At 46.9% G+C, this 25,432-nt stretch overlaps 1 protein-coding gene across 2 annotated transcripts in view; it reads left to right on the top strand.

The window, feature by feature from the left end:
- Positions 1–205: 205 nt before the first annotated feature.
- LOC128824361 (organic solute transporter subunit alpha-like) overlaps positions 206–25,432 on the top strand; it is a 47,474-nt gene continuing 22,247 nt past the window's right edge. The window contains exons 1-3 of one of the 2 annotated variants that reach the window (XM_054005944.1): positions 206–267; positions 18,569–18,720; positions 18,845–18,918. In XM_054005944.1, the coding sequence (XP_053861919.1) occupies positions 18,613–18,720; positions 18,845–18,918 (182 nt within the window). In that variant the 5' untranslated portion in view covers positions 206–267; positions 18,569–18,612. The other variant, XM_054005943.1, reaches the window with a different exon arrangement.

Genomic DNA, 25,432 nt, shown 5'->3' with positions numbered 1-25,432 from the left:
GGGTGAAGTCTATGGTAGTTTTCCACTTTAATAGACCATGATTTGGTCCGAAATGTATCCATTGGTCTCCCCCGCCCCTAACTTTACACAGAGAGGTAAATGCGGAGCGCTGTACATATGCCTCTTGCTCATAGGTTTAAACTATTTCTCTCAAAGCCTTGCAAAAGTGACTATCGCTGACATTTCAGGTGGTGTGTGGGAGGTGCTGCCTGGTGCTGGGGTGTGTGTGAAGAAGAGGGTGAAATTCTGAAGCTTGGAACTTGTACTGTAAGTATTAACGCTGTATGCCTTAGGGAGCTCTGTCTTTATGTGTCCTGTGGAGCAGGGACATCTTTACTGTATGTTTTTAACGGCACCTAGCAAATAAATAACACAACAGTAGAGGGGACACGGACACAAGTGTGGAACCTCCCTGCCGACGGGAGGGATGTTGCTAATGCACAAGGCAAGAGTGTAAATTGTGTGTCTGCACTGCCACCCAGTCACCCTGTGGTTTCCTTGGGGGATCTTTCACTGGCGCCTCATTCTGCAGCAGTGTTTGAACGGAGAGAGAAAGAGCTGGGATTCGGACTGTCAAGCATTTACCCAATCGAAAGGTGGTTGGGAGGAAATTTACATTTGGCAACAAGTCTCGGCGCCTTACTGGAAAAGCGCAGAAGAAGTAGCAGCGCTTTGTAACTCAGCCAACACTGAAAAGGGAGCAACGCCTCAGGGACAGCACCAGGAGACAAAGCTTACCAGAAGCTAAAGAAATGGAGAATGGGACGGATCCCGTCTGCATTGCAAATGAGCCTCCGTTCTCTCACAAAATTATCGGAAGTAAGTTTTGCTGCTGCTTTAAAAACTCTGTGTGTGTGTGTGTGTGTGTGTGTGTGCGCGCGCGCGGGGAGGGGGAAAGGGGATTTTCCAGGAAGATTTCTTAGTTGAAAACGTGTCTGGACTGAAAGCCCTGTTTTCTCGTTCCAGACTATGTGCATCTAAATACCCGGTCACTAGTTTCCCGTTTTATTTTAGTGATCTGTAACATGAGGAAGCTGGGTTAGTGTTTGAAAGAGATTCCAGTAACTAAAAACGCTAAAAAATGGACCCACTATTAAAGTGTGTGATAATTATTAATATTTGGAGGTAATTTTTTTAGTACAAAGTAGTTCACCAGAGTAACAGAAATGTAATGGCCATGCTAAGTATAATCTGTGCTGTATTGTAATTTTGATGCTATACAAGTAAAACATTAAGGGCCTGATCCTGCGGAGATTTATTACCAGACCAAGTGCTTATATTATGGTGAGTTACATAAGAACAGCCATACTGGATCAAACCAAAGATCCATCTAGCCCAGTATCCGGTCTTCTGACAGTGGCCAATGCCAGGTGTCCCAGAGGGAATTAACAGAACAGGTAATCATCAAGTGATCCATTCCCTGTCACTCATTCCCAGCTTCTGGCAAACAGAGGCTAGGGACACCTAGAATCATAGAAGATTAGGGTTGGAAGGGACCTCAGGTGGTCATCTAGTCCAACCCCCTGCTCAAAGCAGGACCAACACCAACTATATCATCCCAGCCAGGGCTTTGTCAAGCCGGCCTTAAAAACCTCTAAGGATGGAGATTCCACCACCTCCCTAGGCAACCCATTCCAGTGCTTCACCACCCTTCTAGTGAAATAGTGTTTCCTAATATCCAACCTAGGCCTCCCCCACTGCAACTTGAGACCAGTGGTTTCCCCAGGAATTGAAATTAGGGGTGGTGTCCAAATTTACCCGGGGGTGGGGGGGCTGTCAGGACCGATGAGATATATAAAAGAGATATGAATAAAGTAAATGTTTTGTTAGGATAATGCAAATTTAACATAAGGATAATGCAAGTTACACCAAAACACATAACAGGTCTAGATTTCTAAAAAAATATAATTAAAAAAAATGTATTTAATTTAAATTGACTTTTGGAAAGTAAGCCATCATGGGATAAGAGGGAAGTCCTCTCATGGATCAGTAACTGGTTGAAAGATGGGAAACAAAGGATAGGAATAAATTATCAGTTTTCAGAATGGAGAGAGATAAATAGTGGTATCCCTGAGGGGTTGATACTGGGACCATTACTGTTCAACATACTCATAAATGATCTGGAAAAATGAGTAAACAGTGAGGTGGCAAAATTTGCAGATGATACAAAACTATTCGAGATAGTTAAGTCCCAGGCAGACTGTGAAGAGTTACAAAGGGATCTCACAAAACTGAGTGACTGGGCAACAAAAATGGCGGATGAAATTCAACGTTGATAAATGCAAAGTAATGCACATTGGAAAACAATCTCAATTATACATACAAAATGAAGGAGTCTGAATTAGTTGTTAACACTCAAGAAAGAGATCTTGGAGTCATTGTGGATAGTTCCCTGAAAACATCCACTCAATGTGCAGCGGCAGTCAATGATTCCCAACATTCTGTTTGCTTTTTTAAAAAGAACAGAAGTACTTGTGGCACCTTAGAGACTAACAAATTTATTTGAGCATAAGCTTTCGTGGGCTACAGCCCACTTCTTTGGATGTAGCCCACGAAAGCTTATGCTCAAATAAATTTGTTAGTCTCTAAGCTGCTACAAGTACTCCTGTTCTTTTTGGGGATACAGACTAACACGGCTGCTATTCTGAAACCTTTGCTTTTTTTAAGAAAGGGATAGATAATAAGACAGAAAATATCATATTGCCTCTGTATAAATCCATGGTACGTGTACACCTTGAATACTGTGTGCAGATCTGGTCACCCCATCCCAAAAAAGATATATTGGAAATGGAAAAGGTACAGAGATGGGCAACTAAAATGATTAGGGGTATGAAAACAGGAGGAAAAAATAAAATGACTGGGAATTTTCAGCTTAGAAAAGAGACGACTAAGAGGGGATATGATAGAGGTCTATAAAATCTTGACTGGTGTGAAGAAAGTGAATAAGGAAATGTTATTTAATCCTTCACATAACACAAGAACTAGCAGTCACCCAATGAAATTAATAGGCAGCAGGTTTAAAAAAAAAAAGGAAGTACTTCTTCACACAACATAAAGTCAACCCGTGGAACTCTTTGCCAGGGGATGCTGTGAAGACCAAAACTATAACAGGATTAAAAAAAGAACTAGATAAATTCCTGGAGAATAGGTCCATCAGTGGCTATTAGCCAGAATGGGGAGGGATGCAACACCATGCTCTGAGTGTCCCTAGCCTGTTTGCCAGAAGCTGGGAATGGGCAACAGGGGATGGATCACTTGATGATTACCTGTTCTGTTCATTCCCTCTGAAGCACCTGGCCTTGACCGCTGTTGGAAGACAGGATACTGGGCTATATGGACCATTGGTCTGACCCAGTATGATCATTCTTATGTAAAAATTAATTATAATAATACAAATGTTTAGTACAGAAACTTCCCAACATAATGACCTCTCAAGATAGCAACAATGTGAGATAACAACCTTGGCAAATAATGCATTTAAAAAATCTTGGCCTACTGGGAAACATATTTATACAAGTTTCCATTCCCAGTCACAAATCTAGCATTCTGGAGCAAAGTCACTAAAAGATAGTCTAACAAACAAATGTTTCTTTAACGTGCCCCTCACTTTTCCCTCCACTGCACCCCACTCACCGGGGTTGTCCTTGGTCAGTGGAGACTCAGAGTTCAGAGATGCTTTCACGTGAGTACACCTCCCGGGTGGGGGGCCAGAAGACACCTTGCTCATTCCTCCAGCTGCTCACTGTTTGCTCTGGCCACGGCTGTTCGTTGTGCCACCGTTCACTCCACCACTCTGTTGCCAATGGTCCTGAGCAGTCACCTTCTGCTGCCACCTGTCACTGTGACCTCTGCTAGTTGGTCTCTTGAGGTTCCACCCAGCTCTCAGTGATTTCAGCTGAGCTCTCAGTGGGGGAACCTCGCTGCTAGTGCAGTCTGGGCTGTCTTTTGCACAAAAACACTGTACCCACAGGAACACTGTCTCCACAGCAGGACTAAGCACTTAGTCAGCCATAAAAATGTTGGCATACTATGGGGCCATGCGGGTACCCATAGCAGTGCCGCTGACTTGAAGGTATATATTATCCCCAAATGTGAAATAGTTGTGGGTGAGGACAAAGTCGCAAAGTTCAGCCACCAGGTTTGAAAGCTTGTAACTAGTTCACAAAACTGGGGGGGGGGAATTCAGGGGGGTGTAGGGAAATCACTGCTTGAGACCATTGCTCCTTGTTCTGTCATCTGCCACCACTGAGAACAGCCGAACTCCATCCTCTTTGGAACCCCCCTTCAGGTAGTTGAAGGCTGCTATTAAATTCCCCCCAACTCTTCTCTTCTGCAGACTAAATAACCCCAGTTCCTTCAGCCTCTCCTCGTAAGTCATGTGCCCCAGCCCCCTGATCATTTTTGTTGCCCTCCGCTGGACTCTCTCGAATTTGTCCACATCCTTTTTGTAGTGGGAGGCTCAAAACTGGATGCAATACTCCAGATGTGGCCTCATCAGTGCCAAATAGTGGGGAATAACCACTTCCCTTGATCTGCTGGCAATGCTCCTACTAATGCAACCCAATATGCCATTAATCTTCTTGGCAACAAGTGCACACTACTGAGTCATATCCAGCTACTCATCCACTATAATCCCCACATCCTTTTCTGCAGAACTGCTGCTTAGCCAGTCAGTCCCCAGCTGACTGATGGACCTATCCTCCATGCCATTACAATAGCCATTAGTGATGGACCTATCCTCCATCAATTTATCTAGTTATTTTTTTAACCCTGTTATAGTCTCGGACTTCACAACATTCTCTGGCAAGGAGTTCCACAGGTTGACCGTGCGTTGTATTAAAAAATACTTTTGTTTGTTTTAAACCTGCCGCCTATTAATTTCATTTGGTGGCCCCTAGTTCTTGTGTTATGAGAAGGAGTAAATAACACTTCCTTATTTACTTTCTCCACATTAGTTATGATTTTATAGCCTCTATCATATCCCGCCTTAGTCATCTCTTTTCCAAGCTGAAAGGTCCCAGTTTTATTAATCTCTCCTGATATGGCAGTCATTCCGTACCCCTAATCATTTTTGTTGCCCTTTCTGGAACCTTTTCCAATTCCAATATATCTGTTTTGAGATGTGGTGACCACATCTGCATGAGTATTCAAGATGTGGGCGTACCATGGATTTATATAGAGGCAATATGATATTTTCTGTCTTATTATCTATCCCTTTCTTAATGATTCCCTTAATGAGTTGTCTGTCACTTGTAAATTTACTCAGGAAGTTCAGGAGGGGACTCCAATACAATGAATCATCTCTCAGCTGGCATTATTGCATGATGATTTCCAGGCTGTCCAAGATAGTGGGAAAAATCCACTGCTAAATTGAGGCAACATTAACTTTCTATTTAATAGAATGGGGAGGGGGAGAATAGATTCAGCAATGACTGGGACACCCAGAAAAATGCCTGAAAAAAGAGCTAATGCTTTGTCACCTGCAGTTTATAGACCATTTATAAGAAGAGGAGTATACTTTATTTTGGTGTCTCTGTGACTGGGATGGGGGAGCTGGGCAGAGATGCTATGTTTCTGGGTCCAGATGCCCTTTCCTTCCTCCCAAGAAGAGCGGAGTAAACAGTCACACAGAATCTGTGCAGCAACCATCAAGAGGATGATGCAGCAGCTTCTTCCTTGCTATGCCCACGTATGCTCTTCCATGTAAACTCAATGCAATCAGGGCTTCCTGGACTGGGGGGTGGGAAGGAATCAGAGTTGGGGAGCAGCTCTGCTGATCAAAAAGTCTGCTGGAAGCAGCATTAACTCCTTTTTATTTTTAATCAATAGGGAATATTGACAATAGGGAAATGTGTAGCCACAGGGAGTCTCCTAATGTTGCACGACTCCTCCTGTGCAGCTAGGGGACTGAGAATAGAGAGGCACGTGGAGGGAAAGTCCCATGGGGTTGTGCTAAACTCTCCCTGTAAGTCCTTGGGGGTCTGTATTGTCATGCCACTTCCTTCCTGTCTCCTAAGGCCATGCCTTCTCTAGGAAAAAAGTGTTTTTAAAATGTTAGCTAACTTGTTAATCTGCCTAGTCTAGAGCAGGATTTTAACATATGTTAAAAGTACAATTTACCCTATCAATTTACCCTGTTGGGGAGGGATAGCTCAGTGGTTTGAGCATTGGTCTATTAAACCTAGGGTTATGAGTTCAATCCTTGAAGGAGTCATTTAGGGATCTGTGGGGGAAAATCTGTCTGGGGGTTGGACTAGATGACCTCCTGAGGTCCCTTCCAACCTTGATATTCTACACTAGATTTGTTTTACATATGTTCAAAATATCCCTTTGTTTCTAGTGAAGACAAAGGCTGTGTGGTCACAGCCCTCTCCCCTGAGTGGTACATGTATCTGCATCTCTCCAACTTCATGACATTTTTGGAGAGCCCTCCCACCCCCATAGATTTTACAATGGGAGAGGAGAAGTGAGTTCCTTATCTCTTAATGAGTGTCAGAATGGAGCATGGTGGGACATCAACCCTGACCTGGGAGTATGTCTACTCTGCAAAAAACCAACCCCCCGCTCCCCTCCCAAAAGCCCTATTGCAGCAAGTCTCAGAGTCTGTGTCAACGGACTCAGGCTCCCAGGGCTCATACTACAGGGCTAAAAGTAGCATTGTAGACACTCCTGCTTGGGCTGGAGCTGAAGCTCTGAGAACCATTGCACCCCCCCGCACCCACCACAGGGGTTTAGAGCCCCACCTCCAGCCTGAGTAGGAATGGCTTTACAGCTATTCTTAGCCTCACCATAGCACAAGCCCCACCAGCCTGAGTCAGTTGACAAAGTTGATGTGCTGCTGCAGGGTTTTTGTTTTTGGTAGTGTAAACGTACTCCTTGTGTCCCATGTTACTGAGAGCTCCTTACATCAAGTAGTATGGCCTTGTATATACATACATTGGCACTGGCTTCCACTAAAAGTGTATTGTACAATTATTTGATTTAAAGAGGTGCAAAGCCCTGTGTGGACACGCTATAAGCTGCCCAGTGGATAGAGCAGGATCTTGCCTGTGGTTGTACTAGCAGTTCCAGTAATCGAGTATAGATCCAGGGGTCAAACCAAAGGTCAGAAGCCAATGGGTAAGCCAAGGGATGTAGCCAAAAGTCAGAGCCAGGAGTCAGAATCCAGAATGGAACAGGTACAGGCTGAGGTTGGAGCAGGAGTAGGCTTTACGCAGAAGTGAGAGCAAGTTAAGCACCGCTGTATGCACCGAACAGCCGCTGATGTGAGACTTGGCAACACAAGGGGGAAAAAAGTGGCACTGCCTTTCAGAACAAGCCCAAAACTAGTGCAGCCCATTTCAGAGGGAGGAGTGTGGGGACAGTGCTTAAATGAAAGAGTTGCCAGGACTCGGGAGTACTGGAAGCTCCCGAGAAGTGTGTGGGGGCCACCAGCACCTGAATGGTGGTCCTGCCTCTTCCTCGAGGTCCCACCCCGCCCCACCTCTTCTCCCGAGGCCCCATGCCCACTCCGCCTCTCCTCCTGAGGCTCCCCAACCTGCCACTTGCTCCTCTCTGCCTCCTACCCCCTTAAGGCAGGAAAAAAGTGATGGGGCCATGGCCCCATGGTCCCCCCATTCCAGCGCCCTTGCGGGGTTCAGCCCCAGCACAAAGTAAGCACAGCTGGGCGGCCAGAGAGCGGCGGCTGCTGGCCGGGTGCCCAGCTCTGAAGGCAGCACCGCTGCCAGGAGCAGCGCAGAAGTATGAGTGGCATGGAAGTCCACTTTTACAAAAAAGCAACCTCCAAATAAAACAAGCCCCAAAACCTGCAGCCTGTGGCTCTAAAAAAAAAAATTACAGCGGACTTGGCAATGCTCCTCTGCCCAATCAAAATGAAACCGTATGGAGGGAGCTCATTGGGTCCAACTGAGCTTGCTGGGTTGCCTAGCAACCAGGCTGGGAGCCAGCATAAAGACAAACACTTAAAGACAATTTAACCTGGTTTGTGGTGCTTTAGCTTAAGTCAGAAAGCAATTGATTTAATTGATACAAGCCCGTTTTCAAATGGGTTAAGAGGCTCCAAACAAGTATCTTGCAGCAGTTTAACCAAAGTGGTTTTAAATCTGAGTTCATTTTGACCAGTGCAACTTACTATGTACACAAAGCCTGAGTTTTGATAGTCAGTACAAAACTATGGGATTTAGACCATGTCAGCACAATAGCATTGAAGCCACAACAGCCCAGGCAGCAGCACAAGCTAGTCCTGCCCGCCCAGCACCCTGGGTTCATACAAGAGTAGCCACCAGCCATGCTTCCATGGCTTCACTGCTATTGTCACTTGAGCTAGCTAGATCAAAGCTAACTTGGGCAAGGGAGTACAGACACTATTTCCAACTCTTGAGGTTGTATCATGAGTCTTGTGATATTTGGCATTTTTCGTATTGCCCCGTCTCTGGAATCATGTGACTGTGAGACTCTCACCTTTCATTAAAAAAAAGGAAGTTTCTAGCATGATAGTGGTAGAGGAAAGTGTAAACGCATGCAAAACTAGAAAGCAAATAAAATCAACCCTCCATTTATTATTTTTTAAAATTCCATGATTTTTAAGTCAGTCTCATGAGTTTTTGTTTCCTGACTCCTGAGTTTTGCATGCTTGGGATTGGCAACACTAACTCCTGTCCCACAGTGCACTGGGGTCACTATAAAACCTGAGGTGGATCCAGGGAAGGGGTGCATGTATTTCATATCTTTGTTGTCCAAATCCCACTCAGGAATCTGGAGGTGATGTTCCTGCACCCTGGGTATTGTATGACATGTCATGTACCTTTTACTAGAAGGGCTCTCAATCTTCATCTCTTGTCTAGTACTCTTATTCGCATCATTGTCTTGGAGGGCCGGTAACACGGCTTCTGTGGTCAAGGCTCAGCTGTCAAGATAGTATCCTAAACATAGGCTAGGAGAGGGGCAGCCTTGATACAGGGCAAGGGGAAGTGGGTGCTTTGTGAGCTGGCTGTAGTGGGGGACTGAGTGAGGCTCAGTCCAGCTGGCCTGAGGGAACTAGAGCTGGAGGGGAAAGCCGCTCTCACTCACACTCTGCTATTTATGTTATTCTTGTAAAAAGATAAGACAAAAATGACACGAAAGTGACATTGAACGTGTGACTTGGAGGGATGTGGGAGTCAAGCGTGAGGGTTTTCAGGGTACGTCTACATTTAAGCTAGGAGGTGTGATTCCCAGCTCATGTAAATGTAGTCATGCTCAAGCTAGCACCTAAAAGAAGCAGTGTGTCCAGGATGACATGGGTGGCCACTTAAACTAGTGCAATCCTGCCCAGCCCCTGGGTACGTCCCTAGCTGGCGAGCCCAGCCTGCTGCAGACACACTGCTAGTTTTAGGTGCTAGCTTGAGCAAAGCTAGCGTGGGTTTGTCTGCGCGAGCTGGGAACCACACCTCCTACGTCACATGTAGCCATTCCCTAAGAGTGTTAACAAAAGGCCCTTGCTGCTAATAAAATTTGACTGCTAGTCAATGATAAAGGAGTGCTAAGCTGAGCAGTTTGGTGAATAAAGGCCGCCATCTTGACAAATTGCATTTTCTTATTATTTTTTTCAACATACAACATAACCCAATAGTGAGCACATCTTAAATCATGTCAGTGTGGTTACACATAGTCCAGCATCGGATTATCCCCTACCACTGAACTGGCACAGCATTAGAAAGAGGGTAGTTCTAGAGTGTGTGAAGGCAGTGAGCCAGGATGTTAGGGCTGGCAAAAGAAAACATGCCTTATTTCTTCCTACTGGAGGATCGCAGGGTCTGAGGGTCTGCAAACTCAGGGTTGGTCTATGCTAGAAAATGATATTGACCCAGCTACATCCCTCAAGGGTATTAAAAATCCACACTCCTGAACAACATAGTTAAGCCAAGTTGACAGTGCCAGGTTGATGGAAGAATTCTTCCATGGAATTAGCTACCAGCTCTGGGGCAGGTGGATTACCTGTGCTGACAGGAGAACTCCTCCCGTCGGCATAGGTAGTGTCTACAGGGAAGCACTACAGCAGCTCTGCCACTGTAGCATTTCAGGTGTGGACACACTCTCAGCTAAATTACCCAGCAACCTTAAGAACGTACAGGTCAGTGCGTGGCTCTTCACAACACAGATGACCTCTGCCCGGATGTTGCAATGGTGGGACCAGTTCCAGATTGGAATCATCAGTATGTTTGGAGTAAGGATTTAAAACTGTGGAAGCCGTTACTACAGTCAGCAATGAATTGAGAAAGTAAATAATCTTTTCCTACTGCCCATTGCACAACATTTTGCTGTACCCATTATGAAGCGCTCAGACACAAGATTCTTAGGGTTTAGAAAAAGCAGAGATGTTTATGTAGATAATGAGAACATCCACAGGACTGAAATGTTTGCTTTAACACGGGATGGGATCCCTCGTATGTCAGGACATAAGACTAACTGATGGGGTTAGAAGGAAATTTCCTCTTTGGGCAGTTTATTCCACAGTTGTCTAGTATGTAGTTTCTGCTCCTGAAGCATGTAGTACTAGCTGCTGTCAGAGAGAGAGGAGCAGAAGTTAGATGGGCCACTACTTTGGTCTGGCATAGCATTTCCTGTCTCTTCTGGAACACAAGACAACTGAAATATTTCCTGTAAAAGCACAGTGTCTGGATTTCATGGTATTGTTTACAGCTGTTGTCTGTGGATTCCCTCACTTATTCATTGCTTACACTTAATCTAGTCATGTACACAGTGAGTAACTGTAGGCTGCTATGCTGTTTCACCAGCCAGGAAAGGGAAGCAAATGCCCTGGCCAAGTCCTTGTTAAGTAAGGTCCTTTCATCAGATCATGGTTTATCATGTATAACAAAGGATAAACAACTCAACAGAAAATACTGGACACAATCCACAGCCAGGACTTACCTGTGTTCCTATCTTCAGCTTCCTTACACACCCTGCACAGCCATTTGATAAAAAGGGATCCCTTAACCCTTTCTAGGCTGCTGCTTGACCTGTTCCCAGTGGTTGTTCTGCAAACTTACAATGATGCAGACAACTGCATGAAACAGAATGGTGAATGAAAGATGGGATTATGTTTTAGTTCTGTCCTGCATAAACCAGACTGTTCGCCGCATATGACTGTGGGCCTGCTCACTGATATTTTTGTCAAACTCCAGGACAACTGGGAATCCCGCCTTTGTAGACTGCGGCAACGACTGTGTTTGAAAGCAAAAGTTGATGTTTTTTTTTTAAATGTACCTACATTTATTAATCATTTATGCAGTGGCAAAACTGTGCATTAGGCTGTATAGAACAAATAAAAAGCAAGGCCCTTGCCCGAAGGATCTTACCTCTAATCTTACACAAAATGTGTTCAGTGATGATACTAGGGGGATTGGGGAGACAAAGGCTACACAGATAAGATGCTCTGGTAAGCTATAAATGCTGCTTGATGAGTCCAATGTTTAAAAATAAAATTTTGATGAAAACCAGATCAGGTTTGTTCCAATGGTTCTTTCTTTTTCATACGTGTACACAGTGCCTAAGGGATCAGTGACTGGGACTTTCAAGCACAAAATATTTGCAGTACAAATAAAGAACAATAAGTGAGATCAGACTGAATTCAGGTTAGGAACAGGCATTTCACACTGCTCTACTAAAGGCCAAGGAAGAAGTGGAATTGTTTATGGTGTTTAATGGGAAGAGGAAAACTCAGGCTGAATGTCAGGAAAATTGCCTAATGAGATCAAATAGAGTGTGAAATTCTGAGCCAGGGATTCAGAAGACTACAATGGCAGATGCACTCAGGCAACCTTCTAAGTCAATTGCTGTGCAGCAGGGGAACATAACTGACTAGTTTAACGGGTCTGGCTTGGATCAACCAAGTCTGAGACTCAGGGGCCTCCCAATGGCTAGAAATGTACATAACTTCCAGTTTCTGAACCTTAGTAAAGCCTTTGTCCATTGTTATATTTTGACACACAAGGAGTTATGGGGCAGGAAAGACAGTTTTTGTTTTATTGAATCAAGGTGAACGTTCCCTGCCGAAAGGTCAGGCTATCTCATATGCTGCAAAAGCAGCAAAAGCAGGAGTTTCACAAATTGGTGTTTGGTGCAAAAACATTCAAACCTTGTAAACTAATTACTGAGTGCTTCCTATCCATGGCAAACAGTTTTGCTGCTGCCTTACAGACCAGAAAACAAGGCTAGCCGTTACCTACCAATGGAGAAACCACAGATAGTCAGTCAGCAAACTTCTGAGGAGAGCTGCAGCTCCCTTTAACACCTGTGGGGAATTGTGGATGCTTAGCACCCATCTGGAGTGGGTCCTGTGTAAAGGGAAGTGAGACTTTGCTAACTGTTATGGGGAGTGTTAGCTGTTTTCCAGTTGCACTAAATAATGCACTGGTGTCATTCGACTGACTTCAGTGCTGTTCTAACTGAGTTACAGGTGTCACATGAGAAAAAACTCAAGCCCTTGGTGTCCCAATCTAATAATGTCCCAGGCTTAAAGAAAAAATCTTTGCAGCTTTTGAATATACTGACCAGAAATGAATACGAGACACGGTGCTGTCCAGCACATCTCACTCCCTGCAGTAGTAAAAAGGCAGAGTGAGAGAATCAGTCCTTTGCCAAGTGCTGCTAATCAATCAGCCTTTGTTGAAGGCCTGACAATGGGTTCCTGGCCTTGATGAAACTAGTTGCCATGATGCTGGCTTTACTGCCTCTCGCCCCTGGGGAGGGGGAAGGGCGAGATGACAGCATGGTCACTCCTTACTGTTTGCAGCCAGGATGGTGTTTGGATCATGGAATGGAAGGGGGACAACTACTGAGAGAGAAAGTGAAGCAATCCTGATAAACCTCACCTAGCTTCTTTGACCCAAATCCTAAATTTTGCTCCCTGTCACATTGGGGTGGATTCAAAGTATTTCCACTTACGTCTACAGCCTTGTCTACACAAGAAAGTAAAGGCACTTTTTTTTAGCTGAGTTATCTTAAAATGACAGGGAAGTCCCCTTAGCACTTGTGTAGACACCATTTAACACCTTCTCAAACATTCTGTAGCCTAGAGCAAAGCAGTACCAGTGAGCCTTGATAGATGAATGGGTTCCTATTTGAATGGGATGTGGTGTCATTGAATTTTTTCATCTATCTCAGGCAGCACCTTTCTTTGAGAGAGTATATCTCTTAGGCCAGGGCTACATATGTCAACTCAAGTGACGTTGGCGTACAGTTGCCGGAGTTAGTACTTTGCTTGTGCACATGCATACTTGGCACCTTGTGTCAGCAGTGCACGTACTCACCAGAAGTGCTTGAGTCGATGCAGAGTGCAGTGCACTATGGTTAGGTATCCCATTGTGCAACTTGACCCTGTCCAGTGCACTGTGTTTTTGGAAGTTTTGGCAATGCATGATGGGACTGAAACGAGTCGTGTAGGGTGACTGGGAATATGGGGTCAACTTCTGAGTTTGCAACTATCTCCATCCCACAATGTTATCTGTATCCCATAATTTTTGTGCCTTTTTTTCAAAATCCCACAAACCCGCACAACACTCCTTGCTATCTGCCATCTCTGACAGAAGCATGGAGCCTGCACAGCTCTGCATTGTTGTCATGAGCATTGCAAGCACAGGGCACACGATCCTGGAGCGTTTGCAGAGCTGCAAGAACTGAATGAGTGGCAACATAACAATTTCTTGGAGGACAGAGTGCTGTGGAACATAGGAAGAGCCATTTCAAGGTTGTGGCTGGCATTCATGGAGCAGCTGCACATGGTGGAGCACCACTTCTGGGCCTGAGAAACGAGCACGGAGTGGTGGGATTGCATCGTAATGCAGGTGTGGGATGATGAGCATTGGCGGCAGAACTTTCAGATTCTCAAAGCCACATTCCTGGATCAGTGTGCCGAGCTTGCCCCAGCCCTCCTGTGCAGGGACACCAAAATGAGAGGTGCACTGAGAGTGGAGAAGCGAGTGGTGATCGCACTAGGCAAATTTGCAACTCTGGATTGCTGCCGGTCAATGGTAAATCAGTTTGGAGGTGGGAAATCCACAGCGGGGACCATTGTCATGCAAGCATGCAGGGCTATTTATCACCTCCTGCTATGCAGGACTGTGATGCAGGACATAATGGATGGATTTGCAGCAGTGGGGTTCCCAAACTGCAGAGGCGTGATAGACGGCACAGGCATCCCTCTTTTGGCACAGACCACCTTGCCACTGAGTACATCACCAGAAAGGGCTACTTTTCTATAGTTACACGTCATTGTTGGATCACTGGGGATACGTCACCAACATCAATGTTAGATAGTCAGGGAAGGTGCATAACACTCACATCTTTAAGAACACAGGATGTTCAGAAAACTACAAGCAGGGACTTTCTTTCCTGACTGGCGGATTAACATTGGGAACGCTGAAATGCCAGTAGTGATCCCGGGGGAGGCAGCATATCCCTGGCTCATGAAACCACCTTGCCAGCACCAAACAACAATTCAACTATAGGCTCAGCAGGTGCAGAATGACAGTTGAATGTGCTTTTGGTCATTTGAAGGGCTGCTGGCATTGTTTATTCACCAGAATGGAGCTCAGTGAGAAAAATACCCCAATGGTTTATAGCTGCCTGCTGTGTCCTGCATAATATCTGTGAAGCAAAGCGGGGAAAAGTTTCCGCTGGAGTGGAGGGCGGAGGTGAAGCAGCTGTCTGCTGAATTTGAACAGCCAGATACAAGGACTATTAGAAGAGCTCAACACGGAGCTATATAGCTCTGGGCGACTCTGAAAGACCATTTTAACAGTGAGCCAGAGAAGTGTGTGGTGTTGTAGTGGCTCTCCCTGGCCCTCCTCTTTTGTGGCCTAGTAGGAATCATTCGGTGGACATGCAGGAATATAACATAGTCAATGCACCTCTTAATTTTGTTTGTGAATGATCCTATGAGTTATGTGACATGGTTACTCTCAGAACTGCTGAGCACTCATTGGTATATGTTTTGACCCAATAAAGCTGAATGAGTTCCAAATACTGTAATTTTATTCTGTAATAAAATCAGTGCAAAATAACCTGTGCAATTTTAAAACAAATACATTAAAAATGTAATAAAGTTTAATAAATTTTAATTTATAATAATAAAGAGAGCAGAGCTTATGAAGAGGAAAGAACATTCATGTCCATGTCAGCTACACATACACCAACTGTGGCTTTCACAGGTCAGTTTAGGGGAAGCTGTGATTGCTTTTAATGTGGAGTGGTAGGGGTAGTGCAGAAACCCCAGATGCCACATGGAATATTGATATAGATTAAGGGAGCCTGCAGCATCTGTGTTTGCTTCCTGAGAAGCCCCATTATGTCCTGATGCAGCTCCCTCAGCTTTTCCGGCTGAGACTCCTGGGCCTCTCTCCTCTCTGCTCTTACCTTCTCCAGGCTGCCTGCGGTGTTCATCCTCCAGGCCCTGTGCTCACAGTCTGATCCAGCACTGGCTTGCAAGATGCCCTGGAACACGTCCTCCCAAGTCCCCTTCTCTTTCCTCCTTATCTGGCTCAGGCGTTCAGCAGGTGGGGGGGAGGGGATCCTGAAGGCTGCAGTGGCAGCAGCAGAATATAACACACACAGAGGTACTAGTGTCAGCATATTCACTGCAGAATGAGAAACTGAAGATGCTGAACACTCTCCCCTTGCTCCCCAACGACTTTCTCACTTCTGCTTGGGATTGCTTGTGCACGGCACCAGTCACAGCACCAGCCATGGTGAGTACTGAGTATGGCCCCCTGGGGGGAGGGGAAATGAGAAAGGAATTGCTCAGCTGTATGATTCTAGTAGTATAGGGCAAGTATAGGAATACTGGCACCGTTTTCCACAGGCGGTGGTGATTTTAGCTGATGTCTTACTCCTGAAGGTCTCAAAGGCTGCTGCTGGTGTCTCGAAGCCGCCCAGGCCCGTACACTGCTAGCCTGTGTACTGCAATGGGGCCTGCTGAAGTTATGGCTGAGTGGTGTGGGAGTGTCCTACCGTGGATAATAAATAAAGCAGCCCTCCCTAAAAACCATGGGCAGAGGATTGCAGAGTAACTCCATGAAAGTTTCATCAAGATCTCTCAGGAGGATTTAAGGGACATCCCTGTTTGTCCATAAACAAACTGCTCTGCATGCCATCCTCCCCCCCACTTCACCCCTGCCTAACTGTAAAGGGGACTGGAAAGCAGAGTTGTACCACTGCCTCTTCTAGCACAAGTAAATTGATGAAAAGTCAAAAGATGTGTCCTGCTACTCTGGGGGTCCGTCCCTGTCACTGAAAACTTATCTACACACTTACCCGAGGTTCCTTCCCCTGCATCACGCTTGCCCTTGCTCTACTGGTGGGACTGGCTATATTGCAGTGGAGTTAAAAATGGATCCTGGCTCACTGCGCAGCTGGCTCCCCCGTCATCTGTCCCCCATACTCCTCCTTGTCCTCTTCCACCAGCTCGTCCTCCTCCTTGCTGTTCATGGAAGGGGCTTATGATTTGGGCTTCTTGGAGGTATCCACAGTGCTGTGGGATGTGGTAGTGGGGTCTCTGCTGAGGATAGCATGCAGCTCTTCGTAAAAGCAGCAGGTCTGAGGTTTGGCACCAGCTCGCTGGCCTCTCTGGTCTTTTTGTATACTGGCCACAGCTTGTTGGCTTTCACGTGGCCCTGCTGCTGGTCCCCAGTGTAGCCTTTCTCCTGCATCACCCCAGCCATCTGCTCGTATATGTCGATGTTTCTATGGCTGGATTGGATCTGTGCCTTCAGAGCCTCTTTTCCCACAGACCAACAGATGCAATATCTCCTGTCTATTGCAGGCAGGGGCGCATCTGGAGCGGGCAGCCAGCGCGGTCAGCTGGGCAGTTGCACACAGCAATGGAGAGCTGCTAGGTGTGCTCATCAAGCTGGACAATCAGGAAAAGGAATTTCAAAAATGGTGGGGTTTTAAAGGGAGGGGAGGGCTTTTGGGCTCCGTGACCCCTAAGCAGTGGAACTGCCACTGTGGGTTATTGTGGGACAGCTGCTGGAGGGTCGACATAAGTAATGCAGTATCTATACTTACCCTGTATTGACCTAAATACATTCACTGTGACTCTATGCTGCTCAGGGAGGTGGTGTTACTATCTCAGCATAGCGGTGGGAGACCAAATAAGTGTAGACACATGCACAACTAGGTTGACGTAAAGTGCCTTTTGTCGACCTAACCAAGTAGTGTAGACCGGCCTTACACTGAGCCAGAGGTAAATATTAATGTCAATACCCAGTGCCAAGGAGGAGATGCACAATGCTAATCAGGGAAGGCTCTATGTTTTTTGCCGCCCCAAGCACGGCAGTCAGGCGGCCTTCAGCGGCACGCCTGCGGGCGGTCATGCGGATTCAGTGGCGTTTCTGCGGGTGATCTGCTGGTCCCGCGCCTTTGGCGTACCCGCCGCCGAATTGCCGCCGAAGCCGCGGGACTGGCGGACCTCCCGCAGGCATGCCACCAAAGACTGCCTGTCTGCTGCCCTCACAGTGACCGGCAGGCTGCCCCCCGTGGCTTGCCGCCCCAGGCACATGCTTGCTGCGCTGGTGCCTGAAGCCGCCCCTGATGATAATTTAACCTGGCCAGAAACAGGCAGTTGTATCCCAGGCCCCTGGGAATCTATGATTAACGCATTCCTTGTGCAGATAAAACTCCCACACAGACCCACAGGGATTTTGAATGCCCAAGGCATGCAGGAATAGCCCCTTAAACTCATTGTTAAGGTAAGGAACTAATATTGAATAAATGCGGCTTTGCTTATGGTCCAGCTGGAGTGAGTACATCTCCCAGAATATTTGGTGTTATTTATTTAGATTCATACAAGAGTACTTGTCCTAGAACCTCGTCCCAACATGCATTTCTGATCCTTCCTGCATGAGAACCAGCATGGATTAATGCTCAAGGAATGTCTCTATTGCAGACATGTCAAAGTCCGTGTTCAGGAATCTGAAGGGGATTTTTGCAGGATGTCACACAAAAACAGAGATACGTTCTTTCTACTGTGATAAACTCAGGACAAACGGCTGCGGGCGGAGAGGGGGTGGGTAAAAAGCAGTCCCGGAAGGTTAAAAGGCCCTCCTCCCTTTCAAACTGGGTCTGGGTGACTACAGATCAATCAGGTTTAGCTGAGAAGGGGTTACCAGAGTTCAATTAGGATCAGCTGAGAGGGAGTCACCTGAGGTCAATTAGGAACAGCTGATTCCAACTAAGGGCTGTCTGAGATTTTTTTTTTTTTTTAAACCTTCCCCTGTTGGAGGGTGTTGGGGGAGAGAAGGACAGGGCTGTCCTTAGGCTTTATGGGGCCCTAAACACTACACTTTGCTGCTGGAGCTACATATGTATGCACTAAGATGAATATGGAGCCTGAGGCCCAGATCCTGCAAAGACTTGCTCATGAGCTTAACTTGATGCACTGCGAGGCATCCCATTGAAGTCAATGTCACTGTGTCAAGTTAAGAAAGCCTTTGCAGGAGTGGGACCTAAAACTTCTTTCTGAGGCACTTTCTTGCATTGAACATGTTACACTCCTAAAATAAAATGTGTCTTTTTTTCTTTTTTGCAGGCCTTGATCTAACAGGTATATTTCTCTTTGCCATCTTGACTCTAATGACACTAATAGCCAACCTGGTGTTTGTAGAGGAAGTGTTCTATATCTACAAGAAAACCCCCTCCTCTAAAAGGACGATTTTTATTTGGATAAATGCAGCAGCTCCGGTAAGAGGGGGGAGAAAGAAATTCAATTGAATATCGAAAAGACCCTTTCTCTAAAGATGCTGTAGTTAATGCACAAACCTCTTTTATCTCTGCCCCTCTGACACCCTCCTGTCTTTCTGTCTAGGTGATAGCTACTACATCATGCACTGGGATGTGGATTCCTCGCTCAACAATGTTTACAGATTTCACTGCAGCAGTGTATGTATTCTTGTTTCTCTGAACCCTGAATTTCCTGCCTTTAAACAGCCTCTAGCACTAGGTAAACATAGTCATTTTGTAAATTTAATAATGGATTTTTAGTTTGACATGAAATCTCTTGGCAGTTGTTTTATCAGGGAGGGAAAAAATAAAAAAAATGAATTCCCAGTACTACAGCCCCCTTAGTGTGGGAACTGCAGAATGAAAGAAAATAATTGTTCCCTTTGATTGGCAGCAGCATTGAAATAATAGAGTCGTTCCTGTATCTCTCTCAATGCCATGTAGAATGAGACTCTATGACTTTTCACTGTGCTTTCATTAATGATGCACTGTAGGGGGCTTTTATTAATGATGGCAAGTGAATCTTCAATGAGTATATCAATGAGAAAATATTCCATACATGTCCTGATAAAATCTTTGTGTGAGGGTTTGACAGCTCTGACATGTAAAGGGGAGGATGAAGAATTGTGGTCTCTGCTTCCTAGAGGTAATGGTGCAACCCTCTAATTTTAAGGCAGAGGTTGAAAGGTTGAAGGCTACAGTGTGGGATTTTCAAAGCTGTCTAAGTGATTTAGGAGCACAGTTCCATTGGCAAGTCAATGGGAATTGTGCTCCTAAATCATATAAATGTTTTTGCAAATCTCCCCTTTAACTCCTCGTGACTTCTAGCTGCATTAACTAAGAATCTGAGATGGAATAAAACAACATGGAGCAATGCTAATTAGTTAAGTTGCTTTTATTTGGATGGTAAATGCAAATTCTCACTGGCTTAATCTGTGTCTGAGATAAAACCATGCAAATCTCTGCCATATTATTAGATTCCCAACTTTGTCTAACTGTAGAAGTATGCGTGATGCTAAAAATATGTATAAAAAGAAAACAAAATCATAGAATGGCGATAACTGGGTGTGACGAAGTGGGAATATTCTTAATGTTTTTTGCGAGTACTGTGTGGGTGCCTCAGTTTCCCCTATGCATGGGATAAGAGTGTGTGATTGTTGCAGAGCCTAAGGCCTTGGTCAGGGCCGGCTCTGGCTTTTTTGCCACCCTAAGGCCTGCAGTTGCCAGCTTCCAGATTGCAATAGCCACCTGCTTCTCCACTGGCAGGGCAGCTCTCAATCTCATGTCCTTGCGCCGCAGGGTGGGGGCAAGCTCCTCACACAGTCCCATGAAAGTGGCTTTTCTCATCCGAAAGTTCTGCAGCCACTGCTCGTCATCCCAGACTTCCATGACAATGTGATCCCACCACTCGGTGCTTGTTTCCCGAGCCCAAAAGTGGCGTTCCACGGTGCTTAGCATGTCCATGAATGCCACAAGCAATTTCGTGTCGTACACGTTACGCGGCTCGATAGCATCGTCGGACTCCTCACTCTCGCTGTCACTTTGGATCTTAAGGAATAGTTCGACAACCAAACGTGACGTGCTGGCGAGATAAGTCAGCATACGCCTCAGCAGTTCGGGCTCCATTTCCCACAGACAGATCGCGCTGCACAGAAACCGTTGAAAGATGGCGCCAAAGGTGAACGGAAACAAAGGGATTTCTGGGATGCAAAGTGATGCATCACGGGGCGTTGGGACAGAACCCAGAATGCCCCACACCCACGCTCCCTTCCCACAATCCACGGCACCAGAATGGGAAAAGGTGCTCTGTGGGATAGCTGCCCATAATGCACCGCTCCCAATAGTGCTGCAATTGCCGCAAATGTGGCCACGACAGTGCGCTGGGCAGCTGTCAGTGTGGACAGACTGCAGCGCTTTCCCTACTCAGCTGCACGAAGTCAGGTTTAACTCACAGCGCTGTACATCTGCAAGTGTAGCCAAGGCCTAAGAAGACCAGTGTGATGTTCAGGGCCGGCTCCAGCATTTTTGCCGCTGATGCCTGGAGCTGGCCCTTGTGATGTTCTCTGCACAGAGAATGGCCGACACCCTGTCTCCTGGCAACTGATGGCCTGGGCCCCTCCCTTGCAAGTGCCAACTGAAGGTGTTGGAGAACAAAGAGATCAGGTGGCCTCCTGGCCTGGGAAAGAGACAGGGGAGAGGCTGGAGGGGGTTTCAGTTTGGAGCTGGCTGGGGAAAAGGAGGGAGACCCAGGGCCGGGGTCTAGGCTCCCTGCCCCCAAAGATGGACCTGACTGAGGTGATCCTGTTGTCTGTACCTACAAGCTCCGTTTTGGACTGGGTTCCTGTCATCTAATAAACCTTCTGTTTTACTGGCTGGCTGAGAGTCACAGTGAATCGCAGGAAGTGGGGGGGTGCAAGGCCCTGACTCCCCCACACTCTGTGACACTGGGTCAGACCAAAGGTCCATCTAGCCCAGTATCCTGTCTCCCGACAGTGGCCAGTGCCAGGTACCCAGAGGGAATGAACAGAACAGGTAATCATCAAGTGATCCATCCTCTGTCGCCCATTCCCAGCTTCTGGCCACAGAGGCTAGGGACACCATCCCTGCCCATCAAATCATAGGCCAATCATAGGCTATATATTTAAAATGAAAACTGTGAAGGCTGAATGTGATTTGCTTACAAGGTTCTGACTGTGTGAGTACCAAGGATGACGGCACTGGTGAGAGCTCAGCCAACAAGTAGGCCTGGTCTACACTATGACTTTAATTCGGATTTAGCAGCGTTAAATCGAATTAACCCTGCACCCGTCCACACAACGGAGCCATTTATTTCGAAATAAAGGGCTCTTAAAATCAATTTCTGTACTCCACCCCGACGAGCGGAGTAGCGCCAAAATCGATTTTGTCATTTCGAATTAGGGTTAGTGTGGCCGCAATTCGATGGTATTGGCCTCCGGGAGCTGTCCCAGAGTGCACCATTGTGACCACTCTGGACAGCAATCTGAACTCGCATTCACTGGCCAGGTAGACAGGAAAAGCCCCAGGAAAATTTGAATTTCATTTCCTGTTTGCCCAGCGTGGAGAGCACAGGTGACCACAGATAGCTCAGCTCATCTGCACAGGTAACCATGCAGGCCGATAATCGAAAAAGAGCACCAGCATGGACCATACGGGAGGTACTGGATCTGATCGCTATATGGGGAGAGGATTCAGTGCTAGCAGAACTTCGTTCGAAAAGACGAAATGCCAAAACTTTTGAAAAAATCTCTAAGGGCATGATGGAGAGAGGCCACAATAGGGACTCAGATCAGTGCCGCGTGAAAGTCAAGGAGCTCAGACAAGCCTATCAAAAAACAAAGGAGGGAAACGGTCGCTCCGGGTCAGAGCCACGGACATGCTGCTTCTACGACAAGCTGCATGCAGTTCTAGGGGGGGCCGCCACCACTACCCCACCTGTGACCGTGGATTCCGGGTCGGGGATAGTCTCATCAGCTACACCTGAGGATTCTGCGGATGGGGAAGAGGAGGAGGAGGAGGAGGAGGACGAGCTTGCAGAGAGCACCCAGCACTCCGTTCTCCCCAACAGCCAGGATCTTTTTCTCAGCCTGACTGAAGTACCCTCCCAACCCTCCCAACCCTCCCAACCCAGTATCCAAGACCACGACCCCATGGAAGGGATCTCAGGTGAGTTTACCTTTTAAAATATAAAACTTGTTTTAAAAGCAAGCGTTTTTTAATGATTACTTTGCCCTGAGGACTTGGGATGCATTCGCGGTCAGTTCAGCTACTGGAAAAGTCTGTTAACGTGTCTGGGGATGGAGTGGAAATCCTCCAGGGACATCTCCATGAAGCTCTCCTGGAGGTACTTGCCACAAGGTTTCTGGGCAGTGCAGCCTTATTCTGTCCTCCATGGTAGGACACTTGACCACGCCATGCTTGCAGCAAGTAATCTGGTATCATTGCCTGACAAAGCCTGGCAGCATATGGTCCCGGTGTTTGCTGGCATTCAAGCAACATCCGTTCTTTATCTTGCTGTGTAATCCGCAGGAGAGTGATATCGCTCATGGTAACCTGGTTGAAATACGGGAACTTAATTAAGGGGACAGAGGTGGCCGTTCCTACTGGGCTGTTTGCCTGTGGCTGAAAAGAAATCCTTTCCTGCAGTTAGCCAAGCGCAGGTAGGGGGAATTGGCCCTGAGCTTTTCGCGTTTGGCTGGCAGGGATCTTCCCTGTTGCCAGCCACGCGGTGGGGGGAGAGGTACAGCGATCATCCCAGAGAATTCATGGCGGGAGGGGGAGTGGGGGGGTTAGTTTGGTTTCTGCAGGGATCTTCCCTGATACCTGCCATGCGGTGGGGGGAGGGATAAAGCGATCATCCCAGAGAATTGGATGGGGGGGGGGTTAGTTTGTTTTCTGCTGCTGAAGGTTAACAGGAAAACCGCAGCAGTCAACGGGCTTTGCTTGGTATGTGGGAAAGGAGGGCGCAGAAGCCGAAAGACAATGACTTACCATGGCTGCCTGCAAGCTGAATTCTGTTGCCCGGACCTGCATCTGTGATCTCTAACACCAAAGCCACAGGCACTCAATATTAAGATGGAAAATGCGGCCTTGTACTGAAATCACATGTGCTATGTAATGTGAATAGTGTTTTTCACCATGAAAGAGTATAAGCATTGTTCTGTAAAATGTATCATTTTAAAAACATCTCTCCTTTTTTTCAACCCTCCCTCCAGCAGCTGCAAATTTTTCAAGCCTCCCTCCTCCGTCCCGAAGGCTATCTCAGATAAGGCGGCGTAGAAAGAGGACGCGAGACGACACGGAAATAATGGAATGCACCCACAATGAAAGAGCTCATTTGAATGAGTTGAAGGACGCTGTATCTAAATTTAGGAAAGATGCCAGTGAACGTGAGGTCATGAGGACGCTCGAGATGAGAGGTGACAGGCTGCAACGCTGGGGCTGCTGCGTGAGCAAACGGACATGCTCCGGTGGAGCTTCAGGAACGGCAGCAGGATGACAGAGTGCCGCTGCAGCCGCTGTATAACCTCCCTCCCCCCTCACCATGTTCCATATCCTCCTCCCACAGACGTGTAAGAACGCGGGGGGGGGGGGAGGCTCCGTGCACCCTCCCACTCCACCCCAGTGGACAGCCCAACCAAAAGGATGTTATTATATTGAATTTGTTCAGTGGCCTTTTACTTCCCTCCTATCCTCCTCCCAAACCTCACCCAGATTTCCTTGTTGGTTCTCTCCCAATGTTTATAATCACTTAATAAAGAATACATGATTTTTAAACGATAGTGGCTTTATTTCCTTTGAAAGAAAGCTGGGGGAATGGGGAGGGTGGGTTCCTTACAGAGAATGAATGAGTCAATAAAGGGGGCGGGTTTTCATGAAGGAGAAACAAACAGAAATTTCACACTGTAGCCTGGCCAGTCATGAAACTGGTTTTCAAAGCTTCTCTGATGCACAGCGCTTCCTGGTGTGCTCTTCTAATTGCCCTGGTGTCTGGCTGCGCGTAATCAGTAGCCAGGCAATTTGCCTCAGCCTCCCACCCTGCCATAAAGGTCTCCCCCTTACTTTCACAGAGATTGTGGAGCACACAGCAAACAGAAATAACAATGGGGAGATTTCTTTGGCTGAGGTCAGAGCGAGTCAGTAGCGATCGCCAGCGACCTTTTAAACGGCCAAATGCACATTCTACCACCATTCTGCACTTGCTCAGCCTGTAGTTAAACAGCTTCTGACTCCTGTCCAGGCTGCCTGTGTGTGGCTTCATGAGCCATGGCATTAAGGGGTAGGCTGGGTCCCCAAGAATAACTATTGGCATTTCAACATCCCCAACGGTTATTTTCTGGTCCGGGAAGTAAGTCCCTTGCTGCAGCCCTTTAAACAGAGTTCCTGAAGACGCGAGCATCATGAACCCTTCCCGGCCAGCCCACGTTGATGTTGGTGAAATGTCCCTTGTAATCCATAAGTGCTTGCAGCACCATTGAAAAGTACCCCTTGCGGTTTATGTACTGGGTACCCTGGTGCTCCGGTGCCAAGATAGGGATGTGGGTTCCATCTATCGCGCCACCACAGTTAGGGAATCCCATTGCAGCAAAGACATCCATTATGACCTGCACATCTCCCAGAGTCACTAGCTTTTGTAGCAGCACCTCAGTGATTGCTTTGGGTACTTGCATCACAGCAGCCCCCACAGTAGATTTGCCCACTCCAAATTGATTCCTAACTAACCGGTAGCTGTCTGGCGTTGAAAGCTTCCACAGGGCTATTGCCACTCGCTTCTCAACTGTGAGGGCTGCTCTCATCCTGGTATTCTGGCACTTCAGGGCAGGGGAAAGCAAGTCACAAAGTTCCAAGAAAGTGCCCTTACGCATGCAAAAGTTTCGCAGCCACTGGGAATCGTCCCACACCTGCAACACTATGCGGTCCCACCAGTCTGTGCTTGTTTCCCGGGCCCAGAATCAGCGTTCCACAGCTATAACCTGCCCCATTAACAGCATGATCTCCAAAGCACCGGGTCCCGCGGTTCGATAGAATTCCATGTCCATATCCTCATCACTTTCGCCGCCGTGCTGCCGTAGCCTGCTCCTCGCCGCCTGGTTTTCAAGGTTCTTGTTCAGCATAAACTGCACGATAAGGCTCGAGGTATTTACAATGTTCATGA

The sequence above is a fragment of the Malaclemys terrapin genome, chromosome 1, assembly GCF_027887155.1.
Source record: "Malaclemys terrapin pileata isolate rMalTer1 chromosome 1, rMalTer1.hap1, whole genome shotgun sequence".
Lineage (NCBI taxonomy): Eukaryota > Metazoa > Chordata > Testudines > Emydidae > Malaclemys > Malaclemys terrapin.
Note: the sequence above shows the minus strand (reverse complement) of the source record. Positions and strands in the feature narration are given on the sequence as shown.